Source organism: Geotrypetes seraphini, chromosome 15, assembly GCF_902459505.1.
Source record: "Geotrypetes seraphini chromosome 15, aGeoSer1.1, whole genome shotgun sequence".
Classification (NCBI taxonomy): Eukaryota; Metazoa; Chordata; class Amphibia; order Gymnophiona; family Dermophiidae; genus Geotrypetes; species Geotrypetes seraphini.
The window spans coordinates 21,573,742-21,586,890 of record NC_047098.1 but is presented as its reverse complement, the minus strand read 5'-3'; the positions used below and the strand labels follow the sequence as shown (position 1 = coordinate 21,586,890).

At 42.1% G+C, this 13,149-nt stretch overlaps 1 protein-coding gene across 1 annotated transcript in view; it reads left to right on the top strand.

The window, feature by feature from the left end:
• PUSL1 (pseudouridine synthase like 1) overlaps positions 1-13,149 on the top strand; it is an 82,167-nt gene that overhangs the window by 42,488 nt on the left and 26,530 nt on the right. The window contains exons 4-5 of the mRNA XM_033921293.1: positions 6,447-6,593; positions 8,336-8,509. Of these exons, the coding sequence (XP_033777184.1) occupies positions 6,447-6,593; positions 8,336-8,509 (321 nt within the window). The remainder of the gene's footprint in view (positions 1-6,446; positions 6,594-8,335; positions 8,510-13,149) is intronic.

Genomic DNA, 13,149 nt, shown 5'->3' with positions numbered 1-13,149 from the left:
CTGCAAACACGGATCAATTTATAAATTATCCAACCCACACTTCATTGTGTACAAATTAGCCAAATGGGGGTCTAGGATAACTTATACTGCTTTTAAACCATTCACAATTTAAAGCACTTTAGGTGCAAAACAAAAATTATAATAATTTGTCAATCCACTTATTTTAAACATGTAAACAGTAACCTAATTTAAAGATGGAACTCATCCCCAGACTCTATAATGAGGTTGAAGTATCATAAATATGCATAATTCTCAGTAAAGAGACCTCTTATAACCTAGATCAGGGGTGCCCACACTTTTTTGACTCGCGAGCTACTTTTAAAATGACCAAGTCAAAATGATCTACCAACAATAAAATTTTAAAAAAACACAACGCACACTGTACGCATAGAAAATGTTAATTATCATTCCTATTCCGGGGTTTTTTCAAAGAGGTCAAAGCAGATGACTCTATGCACTTTCACCTCAGTAACAACCATACAAAAATAGACAAATACCTACCCCCCTCCCTTTTTACTCAACCACAATAGCAGTTTTTAGCGCAGGGAACTGCGCTGAATGCCCAGCGCTGCTCTCGACGCTCATAGGCTCCCTGCGCTAAAAACCACTATTGAGGTTTAGTAAAAGGGGACCATATTGTAAAATATAGACAGCAGATATAAATTCAGACACATTTTGATCACTAAATTTAAAATAAAATCATTTTTCCTACCTTGTCTGGTGATTTCATGAGTCTCTGGTTGCACTTTCTTCTTCTGACTATTCATCCAATCTTTCTTCCCTTCTTTCAGCCTGTATGCTTCCTCTCCTCCACACCTCATTCCCTCCCCCAACTTTTTCTTCCTCTCTCCCTGACCTTTCTTTCTTTCTCTCTTCATACCCCTTTTCTTTTTTTCTGTCTCTCTTCTTTCCTTCTGTCTCCCTGCCTGCCCCCTTTCTTTCTTTCTCCCTGCTCTTCCCCAAGCCACTGCCACTGCCGCTGCCATCGGGGAACAAGACCCAAACCGCCACCAATGGATAACAGGACCCAAAGCTGCCGCCGCCCCCCAAGCTCTCCCTGCTTCGGGTCGACCAGCATTCCTCTCCCCGACGTCAATTCTGCCGTCGGAGAGGAAGTTCCGCCCAGCCAGGCAGCGATTGGCTGGCCCGATTTCCTCTCCGACGGCAGAATTGACGTCGGGGAGAGGAAGACTGATCGGCCCGATAGATCGCCAAGGCAAAGTGAGTCCTGGGTGATCGACTCATTTTGCCTTGGCGAGCTACCGGTCGATCGCGATCGACCTATTGGGCACCCCTGACCTAGATGTTATTTCAAGTCTTCATTCTGAAAGCATATGGTGTAATCGTCTACTTCAAAACCTCCTTCCTACCCATAAATTTATTTATTTCTTTATAAATTTATTAAAATATTTATTAATGGAATGGTTAAAAATACAACTAAATGGGGAGTGCAATTTTTTAATTATTAAACTGCATCAATATGTGTGTTATTCTGAATATATACTTTATACAAGAGCAATAAGACTTATCTTAGTAGCTTTCCAGTCAGAGCCAACGTTGGGGGACCATGAACTACCCTTCTTTTTTTTTTTTTTTTTAAATAAGTGGGTTAACAAATTAAACCATTCACAATTTAAAGCACTTTAGGTGCAAAAGAAAAATTATAATAAAGGCAGTACAAGTTAAACATAGTACTACAAGCATGGTTAACCTAGTATGACATGACATGGCAAAAAACAGGTGAGCTAGCATGATAAAACCTTGCATTGGTAGACATGGAACAGCAAACATGTGGCAGACATAGCATGAGAAATTGTAGCATGGTAGACATAATATGGAAAACAGTGTGGTAGATGTGATGTATAGTATTCTCCACGCCTTTCAGCTGGACCGCATGTTGGAGGGCCCAGAAAATTTACTTCCTGGTTGCTTACAGCCAAGTCCCAACTTGCTGAGAATCTCAGGTTACTTGCAGGAGAATTTTAGTCTCATAGACACAGTTATGCACCTAAACTAAACCTTAGGTTTGTATACCGCGCCATCTCCGCAAGCGTAGAGCTCGGCATGGTTTACAGAGTTAGGAGGAAAGGAACTACAATGAAGGGTTATAGGAGAGGAGCTAAGAAGATAGAGAGGGACAAGGGTACCAGAGAGCAGGAGGAGATTAGATTTTTGAAAAGAGCCAAGTTTTCAAGTGTTTGCGGAAGGATTGGAAGGAGCTTGAATTTCTGAGCGGGGATGAGAGGTTGTTCCAGAGTTCTGTGGTTCTAAAGGGGAGGGATGGTCCAAGTTTTCCTGCGCAGGATATACCTTTTATACCTGCTCAATATAGAGGGAAGACTGAAAGGCTGCTTATCGTGTAACTAATACAAAAGACCAGATGTAGTAAGCTGGTTTCCCATAGACACAAAATGAAAAAATTTCCTTAATATGTCAGTTCTCCAAAGAAAGAAGCGTTACCTTAGCAACTGGTATTCCATTGACTCAACATCATATTTAAATATAAATATGTTTGAACATGCTTTTGTTAGAGTTTAAACCTGGTGCTTTACACACACAAACACTACCACCCTTTCCTTGGTCACTTTGCCCCCGTCACGTGATATTGCAGGACAAGATTCCAGGGTAAAATGAAAAGGCTGACTCTGTCATTAGCAAGACATGGGAAAGCAGTGCCTTAGGATCTCACTTCTGCCAGGCTCATCCTAAGTTTCAAGAACGGCAGTTTTGCATGTAAAGGGAAAAAGATTTGCAAGTAAACTGAGCGAGCACAACCTCATGTAGATAATAATAATAATCATTTTTATTCTTATATACCGCCAAACCTTCAGTTCAAGGCGGTTTACAATTAAACATGGTATGAAGATCCCATTTTTACAAAAGCGTTCTTCAGAATTTCAACAGCAAGTCATCAGATGCATCTTGCGTTCTAGGCAGGATCATTCTGCTTCATTTTTTCAATCAAGTTCCTTCTATTCAACTTGATGTATTTTATCTGTTCTATGTATTACTTCTTTCCCTGCCATGCTGGTATTTTCTGCATTATATTGTAAACGCTTTCTGTCTTTATCTGTTTTTAAGTCCATTATTCTAATTTCTATTTTACCTGTATCCCATGTATTAGCTCACCTTGTGGTGAACCGCCTAGAACTTTTTCGGTCTGGCAGTATATAAGAATAAAATTATTATTATTATTATCTTTTTATTTTTTTTTTTTAACTCTGCATTTAGCAAAAGTATACAGTTAACCACTGAGCGATACTGGTTATTTCAAACACACAAAAGCAGTTACAGAAAAATTAGGTCACGAGACTCTGACAAATACCATGAAAAATTTTGGGGGAAAAAAAGCCTACTTGAAATAAAGGAAGGAGACACAGGAGGAGATGGGCTGGGCTGAAAACATAAATGAAATAATTACAAAGCAAATTGTGTGTACAGTTAAGGAAATTTTTTAGACAATGACATATAAGTAGCTTTGTGTGTCCTTCCTTTCTTTTCCTTGTCATTCAGAACTTCACACACACAATTTGATTTCGGGCATCTGCAGGAGAAGATCTTGATGAAGTCATGACACACAAAATGGCCATCTCAGAAAACCTGGTCTGTTTCCTGCTGCTGGAAATTCATTAACAGCTCCGCATAAACAGCTGGCATGGAGTTTACCCCCAGGGGATCCGGGCGTGCAGGGAACGAAGGCTGTGGGAATTGCAAGAATGGGTTTCCGCACATTCCTCTTTCTTGACATTTTATCTGCAAACAGCTTTTTCTGTAGTGTCTTTGTTTTAGATCTAGAAGCAGAGAACTCCTAACAGTTCTTGGAACCCCTTTCTTGAGAAAGGAGAGCACCAATTCTCCAGATGACCTCCTCGAGACCCTGTGGAAGCATTCGCAGCCAAACAACATACCCCCTTCCCCTTTTATTAAGCAGAGGTTTCTACTGCGGCCCAGAGCATCAGAACATTTAGCACTCTGGGCCATGATAAAAACCTCTACTGTGGCTTAGTAAAAGGGGAAGGGGGGAGGGGGAAGATAGTGAAATGGAAACATCACTACAGTCTTAATAGCACAATTCAGATACCAGGAAATACTGGATGGCAAGTCACCTGAAATGATACAGTGGTACCTCGGAACCCGAACGCCCCAGAACTCGAACAAGTTGGAATCCAAACAATTTTTTTAAATTAAATTTTGCCCCGGAATCTGAACACTGCTTTGGAATCCGAACGTACGGGACCTCCAAGCGTTGCTCAGCCCAAAGCTTCCCCTCTGACGCAGCTTCCCGTTTCCACCTGGGCGGTTCACGTCAGAGGGAAGCTTTGGGCTGAGCACCGCTTGCAGTTGCCGATCTTGCTGTCTATGCCACAGCGCATTGTTCCTGCACAGCCCTCAAGCCATCAAGCAGACAATTGAGCGCAGCGCGGAGGCGCGCGCCGAAGAAAATGACTTTTTAGGTGCTCCGACGGGGGGGCGTGGGGGGGACCCCCCCACTTTACTTAATAGAGATCGCGCCACGTTGTGGGGGGTTTGGGGGGTTGTAACCCCCCACATTACTGAAAACTTCACTTTTTCCCTGTTTTTAGGGAAAAAGTTAAGTTTACAGTAAAATGTGGGGGGTTACAAGCCCCCAAACCCCCCACAATGCCGCCGCGATCTGTATTAAGTAAAGTGGGGGGGCTCCCCAACAGAACCCCCCGTCGGAGCCCCTAAAATCAGTAATTTTCTTCGGCGCGCACCTCCGTCTTGCGCTCAGTTGTCGGCGCGTGCCTTTGTCTTCCGCGATTATGTCTATGAACCTTATACTTATGATGGAATGAAATGAGGATGGAGAGAGAGAGGCAACCATTCCAAGCCAATATAGCACTGACTGGATCAAGAGTGGAAGGCATGTGGCTTGTTACATGGTGACTTATGAACTTCCAGGTGAGAGAACCTTATACTTGTGATGGAATGAAATGAGGATGGAGAGAGAGAGGCAACCATTCCAAGCCAATATAGCACTGACTGGATCAAGAGTGGAAGGCATGTGGCTTGTTACATGGTGACTTATGAACTTCCAGGTGAGAGATCTGGGTGTGAGTCATGAGCTTAATTGGCTTTGCTAGGGATGAGGGGCTGCTGTATAGATAATGCTCACAGCTCTCAGGGTGAGGGAGTCCTAGCCGCCATTGCCTTGTTCACATGACTTAGGGTTTCTAAAGAAGCTGTGGTCTGAAGAATTTGGCTGAGGCTTATCATTTTGATAACTAAGAGGAGCATTATTTAGAATGGAAGGTGTTTGTAAGCAAAGATGTGTGATGCTGTAACCCAGGGGTGTCCAACCCTTTGGCTTCCCCGGGCTGCATTGGCTGAAAAAAATGTTTCTGGGGCCGCGCAAACGCTGCAGCAAGACATAGGAGGGAGCCGGCAAGATGGTAAACGCCTGGTGGCAGCAGAGGAAAACACTGCATCGCCCTCGACCGGGGCCGCGCAAAATACTTCACTGGGCCGCAGGTTGGACACCCCTGCTGTAACCCCAAGTTGGGACGGATTCTGAGTAAGGTAGGAGACCAAACAGGTAGGAGGGAGCTATTGGACAATACCTCCGGCGTTTCTGCCTGTAATTTGATGAAAACCGACTTACTCCTGTCCTGCCAGTTACATGACTGGTCTAAGTAGTGCCAGCATTGGTAAAGGTCAGAAAATAAACAGATGGTTGTAGAAATCTTTGCCTTTTTTTGCTTAGTTATAACAAGTTCATAAAACATACTGAGGGAATGCCTGACACGGCATTTCTGCACCTTCATAACCATAACTTTAGTTCACAACATCTGTCTCTGTTCTGTTGAGGATAACATCTAACAATAATAGCATAGAATGTAATGTAATGTAATTTATTTCTTATATACCGCTCCATCCGTTAGGTTCTAAGCGGTTTACAGAAAATATACATTAAGATTAGAAATAAGAAAGGTACTTGAAAAATTCCCTTACTGTCCCGAAGGCTCACAATCTAACTAAAGTACCTGGAGGGTAATAGAGAAGTGAAAAGTAGAGTTAGAGGAAAAATAAAAATAAAATAAACATTTTAGCAAGACAGCATTGATCTAAATACTTTGGAAGGTAGAAGAGAGGAGAGAAAGGAATAGAAGCAGAAGGGGGAGCCGTTGAACAGTAGAATTCTGGAGAAATTTAAATGATAGAAATAGAACAAAACAAAGACAAAAGGCAAAACAATAGATAAGATTAAAGATAAATCATAAGCTGGAAAGAAAAATAAAATAAAACTTTGTCTTCAATCCATGGTTTCAGCGTCAGAATATGCTTTTAATCATTAGACAATAAATATTGCTCACCTGATTTTGTTAGCAGACTGGTGGTGGTGGGGGGGGGGTTCCCTATGCTTGATCTTTTCATTAGATCTCAAAAAAGAGCAATTTCAAGCCTCTTTTCGTCTTCATCAACAGAGTGCTGAAGGCCTTGCGTGTCGCGGATGATTTCCATGCCCAGTATCGGGCCCAGTCCAGGACCTATGTGTATCGTGTGGTGACAGGCTGTCACTACTCCCTGCTGCCCGTGTTTGATAGAAGTCTATGCTGGGCAGTGGGAGAAGGGTAAGGACATTCATGACAACCTGAACCTCTCTCCCTCAATCATTCCCCTTTTCTTTCTTCCCCTCTTTTTCGACAGCATTTAAAAGGTTTATACTTCAGCCTCACTGGTTCTTATGCCTCTTCTGGAGATAGTCCCACCATTTAAAAAAAAAAAAAAAATACTCTTTTCTTTCCTTATTGTCAAACTAAACTAAACTAAACTAAACCTTAAGCTTATATACTGCATCCTCTCTATAAAGATAGAGCTCGGCACAGTTTACATGTACTTTAAAGTAAGGAAAAAAACATAATAAGAATTAGTGATTATAAAAAGAGCAGCAAAATTTACATTTTTGGATTCTAAAGAGAGCAGCAAAATTTACATTTTTGAGAATAGCCAAGTTTTCAGATGTTTTCGGAATAATTGGAAGGAGCCCAGATTCCGCAGCTGGGTAGGAGGGTTATTCTAAAGCTCAGTAATTTTGAAGAAAAGAGATTTCCCTAATTTACCAGCATAGATAACGCCTTTTAACCAGGGGAAAGATAGTTTAAGTTTTTGGATGGATCTCGCAGAATTCCAAGATAGTGGAATTAGAGGAGGAAGAGTGCCATGCAAGATCTTGAATGTTAGGCAGACACATTTAAAGTGAACCCTAGAAATTACTGGAAGCCAGTGAATTTTTGACAGAAGCGGGGAGACATGGTCAAATCTGCTTTTTGCGAAAATCAACCCAACCACAGTATTCTGGATCTGATGCAGTCTTTGATGACTTTTCTTGGTTAGACTTAGATAGATGGAGTTACAACAGTCCAGCCTAGAAAGAATGATTGATTGTGTAAGGACAGCAAAATGTTGTTGGTGGAAACGGGATCTCACTTTTCTCAACATGTGGAGACTAAAAAAACCATTTTTTTACCAGAGAGTTAAGATGGTCATTAGCTGTTCCCTAGCTGATAAATGTCTACACGCAAGACCTCTGGTAGTTTCTTCTAAGCTCACCAGAGTATTCACCAACAGCAATGCATCCCTTTCAGAAGCTGAGAGCATCTCTTCTTAGTGAGGCATATGGAGCCTGGATCCAAATGTGCATTATGGGAATAAGAATGTTGGCCTCTTTCTCACTCTTTATAAATCTTACATTTAAACGCCCTTCCTTCCTTCCCTGTTCCCCAACTGACCTTCAATCCTTCATGAACCTCAAAGCAACCCTTTCACCAGAAGCCTTCATTTCTTCATGTCTATACCTTATCCTTCTCATTGAGGGGGTTTTGGGAGGGTTTTTTTTGCTGTTAATTAGTGATATCTTTCTTGGTAGGCTACAGGTCGTATAGCTTTTATGTACTTTGGGCCACATTTATGGAATTCTGTGCCCCTTAATTTAAAAAAATTGAGCTATGCTGTACAAGATTCAGGAAATTAATTGATGAGTGGCAGTCTGAGCAGAGTGAAAAAAATAAGAGGTTACAGAGAAGATGTAATGCAAAGTGCTTGGGGAATATTTATGGCTTGTATTTAATGTATTATTTTTTACTGTTTGATAATGGCTGCTTTGATTGATATATTTATAGGGAGCATGATATCAAGTATGGATAGATAGATAAATAAGTGTGATTTAGAATATGATTGGATGACAAATGCTGGATGAAAAGCAAATGAAACTTTCACTCACCGTATCACAGAGTATGCTAAGTTTTTGGACTTTATATTCATGATTTGAAACTTACAGAGTCCCTGACATTCATCATTTACTACTCTGCCACAGATCCCTGAACATATCTGCCATGCAAGAGGCAGCGCAGTACTTGCTGGGGACCCACGACTTCAGCGCTTACCGATCTTTAAGCTCCGACGCCATCTTTAAATCTCCAATCAAAACACTGGACCAGCTCGATATAACCCCTGCTTCTGGACACATGTCCCATCACCTGCCATACAAGTAGGACGCTAACCACCTTTCTGTTCTAGCATAGATACTTAGGTTAGAAGGCAGATTTTTGTTTTAGCCTCAGATATTTGTGAGGCAGCGATGACTGTCCTATTATGGTAACTAATTAATTTTTTTAATTGTAGGATCATTTCTGATTTGTGGCTTTCTTCGTCCAAGGTCAAATTGTTTCTGAGCTGTTCGGTACTTGTGTTGTGAAATCAATTCTTGATTTTTTTGGTGACAGTTGCCAAACTATGAATTTTAAGAGAGGCATAAACCAATCGGATGCTTTCATTAGCTTGTGAACAAGATCCATTTAGGGATGTAAGAGGGTCTTGCACCCATTACTACCTTCAAGATTGAGCACTGGTGGAGAAAGCAGCAAAATTTTTAGCAGTTTCTGTGAATTGTGTGGCTTTGTCTAATCCCTTTGCATGTTTGTGTGACCGGGAGAGGCAATTTCAAAGAAGCAATTTCCTAATCACTGCATTCCAGTGTATCAATGTTTCTGTGCTGCAGAAGCCAAAACTGCTGCTCCGTAGAAATGTATAGGGGCAGTTTTCTATGGACTTTATTTTTTGGGAAACTCTGATATGATCAGGCCCTGCTTTGAACTTGATGTGCGTTTTAACCGGATACATTTGCATAAATGGATACATTTGCATAAATGGATACATTTGCATAAATGGCAGTGGGGTTTGGAGAGATCAAAATTGCCATAAGTATTTGGGAGGCAACTTTCAAACAATTCATGTATGTACATTTTTTTTATCCCAGCAAAATGTTGGGCAAAAAATTATACATATGGGATTAAGAAGGTCTGTCTGGTTTGTTTGGGGTAAGATAACTTTCCAAAACTTGAATGGAATGGGAACAGATTTGACATTAGTGAATAACCGGTTAAAACGCACATCAAGTTCAAAACAGGGCCAGATCATATCAGAGTTTCCCAAAAAATAAAGTCCATAGAAAACTGCCCCTATACATTTCTACGGAGCAGCAGTTTTGGCTTCTGCAGCACAGAAACATTGATACACTGGAATGCAGTGATTAGGAAATTGCTTCTTTGAAATTGCCTCTCCCGGTCACACAAACATGCAAAGGGATTAGACATAATTTCATGAGGCATGCTCCACGTGCTTTTCCCACCAAGTACTCCACGCCCCCAACTGCTGTTACATTCCAAATCCCTGCTGGGTGTTTTAAATGTTTTTTTTTTTATTTTCTCTGATGGCACATTTTACTGTGAAACCTAGTGACCTTATAGCTTTGTTATCTGGACTATATAATATGCTACTGATTGCTATGTGTGCCGCCTACTAGTGGTGGAGAGGCATAGCGATATCCATTGCCTTAGGATATCGGCACCATGTGGTAAGTTGTAAAATCAATCCTTTGAAATCTGTTAGCAATGACATCTAACAGATATGTTATTATGTTTTATTATTCATTTTAAACCTACAGAATGATTGGTATCATATCTGGCTTTGCGATGATGCCCCACCTCTACCTCTTCTCTGTACCCACAGTCCATCCCTGCCCCTCCCTTCCCCCATACCTGTTTAATTTCCCCAGTGTGAGCAGTATCTCCAAACTTTCTGCTGGCATCAGCTCTCTCTTCGACGTCGCTTCCTAATCATGGATCCCGGAAGTAACGTCGGAGGGGAGCGCCGAGGCCAGCGCGAGCAGCAGCTCCAGAGGTGCAGTGGTGGTGGTGGGGGGGGATTGAAGGTGTGCAGTGGGAAGGAATGGAAAGGAGTGGTGATGTGCTGGTGCCCAGGGCAGTCCGCTCTCCCCCTTACTATGCCACTGGGTATCACTCTGTTCGAACCACCCCACCTTGTTTTTTCTAGATCAAACATACACATTATCCCTCAAATTCTGTATATGGCACCTTAAGTTGTGTGTGCAAATCACTGCACACAATTTAATTGTTTAACAAGCCTAATTGGGGCTGATAATTGGCAATTAAAACATTATAATTGATTCTAATTGGTAATAATTAGAAGTTATGCACATAACTTGGTAAGCGCATTCTATAACGTGTTGCATGGCAGTTGTAGTGCTTGGAACTGAAAAGGGGGCATGACCAGATGAGCATGAGCGGATCAAGGGGATTCATAAAATTTATGCGCACGGTTATAGAATTGCACCCGATTTGCGCAGTACTTAAGCGGAGGTATTTAAGCCTGGTTTTCCTTGGCCTAAATGGGTGTACTTAAAAGTTATGAAATACACTGATGCTTAGCGCGATTCTAAAAGGTGCATATACCTTTAATGGAATTGCGCTAAGTGCCGTGCTAGTTGACGCATAATGTTTTGCGTGCTATATATAGAATATAGCCCTGTGTGCACAGGTCTTCTCATGGGCATAGTTTAGACAGAGCAGGGGTGGAGTGGTTTATAAAATGCATGCACTCTTACATAGCCTGCATGCACAGATTTTATATATATATATATATATATATATATATATATATATTGAGTTGGTATAGATTTACACTTTTGTGGCTGGTCCTGAGCACCTATTTTCCTTATTGTCCTGAAACAGCTAGCAGATGGTGACAGAGAACAACTTCTTGTGCACCTTGCCTCTATAAAAGCACCGTCAAACCTATGCTTACCAGTATTCTCTGTCTTCAGCAGATGGTGATAGATCTACCATGCAATGTCTCTGAACAATCCTGGTAGAGGCTCTGTTTTCCCTTTTAGAATTCTTTTTGAGCAGGGGCTCCTATGCATTTCAAAAATGGTAAATCGGGGGAAATGCAGAAACTGAAAATTATTTTGCTTTGGATAAGTATGGTGTTTACCTATTTATAAAAGAGAAATAATATTTAGAGGAGAATTAGAGACAATTGAAAATATGGACTTATTCTATGGAAATAGGTCCATCTATACCCTTGATAATGGAGAACTATATTTCCTCTGTATGATGGTCCAGCTAAATTATATTAAATTTTATTAAGAGTTTTTTTGTGGTACCTCGGAATCCGAATGCCCCAGAACTTGAACGTTTTGGAATCCAAACTTTTTTTTGTAGTAAATTTTGCCCCAGAATCCGAACTCTCCTTTGGAATCCGAACACCCTGTACATTATATGTGTGTGTTTCTGCCCCTAAAATCCAGTGTATTTACTGTTAAAATTTGAGTTTGTGGGACCCAGGAACGGATTAATCCAGTTTCTATTATTTTCAATGGGAAAAATTGTCTTTGAACTCAATTTTTAACAGTAAATACACTGGATTTTAGGGGCAGAAACACACACAAATAATGTACGGGGTGTTCGGATTCCAAAGCAGAGTTCGGATTCTGGGGCACAAACATACATATACAATGTGCAGGGCATTTGGATTAAAATATATATATTTCTAGTGTTGTGGATTGTTTTTTTTTTTTACAGTTTAGGTACCTTTTATGGTAATTTTTAGGTTCCCTGTAATAAATTAGCTTTTACAAACCACAGGCTTTACAGTTCTGGTGTGTCTCTGCTGCAAATCTGACTTGTCTTAACTTTGGCTTTGCCGCTTCAATGCTTTGCTGAATAATCTTTCTTTTGCTGGCTCTCAGTGAGGGCATTTTGCAGAGCTGTGCTCAGCCATTCACTCGGCAAAGCTGTTTTATGTCTGCAGGAGCACCATCAGTGTTATTAATGGCCTCTGCCCCGGGGAGTGGGCCGAGTCAGGGAAAAATATGCCTAAAAAGAGCCAGCAGGAATGAACCTTACTCTCCAGGTCGGTGAGCAAAGATTGAAGGGCCAAGTCCTCCAAAGCCAAGGTAATGTTTAGATAGGGTTACTAGAGTTTCTGCTGTAGAAACCCAAACATGTGGCCCTGCCCTGTTCTGTCCCACCTTGTTCCGCCTCTGGCCCCACCTTGTTCCGCCTCTGGCCCCACCTTGTTCCGCCTCCAGCCTTGCCCCATTCTGCCTCATCTTTCTTCGACCTCTGGGCCGCATCTGGAGGGCCTCCGAGCATGCGTGCAACATCATCCGCGGGTGACCCGTCAAATGCGCGCATGACAAATGCACCCGACAAATGCGCCCCAACAATTGCATGCACAACGAATGTGCACACTGAATGGGAGGAGATTCCAACAATTGTGCTTCTCGATCACAATCCACAACGGATACTATTTTGCTTTTTGAGGGTTACAAAGTAACCCTCTTTTTTGAGGGAATGGGGGGGAACAGGATGAACGACCTCCTAAGGCAGGGGTCAGCAACCTTCGGCTTGCGAACCACTTGTGGATCTTCTTGCATGTGACTGTGGCTCTCCAGGCCTCGACCCTTTAATCTCCTTTCCAACCCCATGATTCCCCCCCCCCGCTGGGCCTACTGATTTACCTGGTGGTCCCACAGGGTTCTTTGTGGCAGGAGCACGGCCCTCACGCTTCTGCCTCCTTGCAGCTGTCTTGACCTCTCACAGCTACTCGTGGCATTTCCTGTAGTACCACGAGCTACCGCGAGAGGTCGCAGCAGCTATTTAGGAGGCAGGAGAGTGAGGGCCTCGCTCCTTCCACAAAGACTCCCTCTAGACTACCAGGTAGCTCGGTAGGGGAGGGAAATTAAAGGGTCAGGGCCTGGAGAAGGAAGAGAACCTTGGCTATGGGTTTGGAGAGAGGGAGGGATGAGAGGTGGAGAGACCTGTG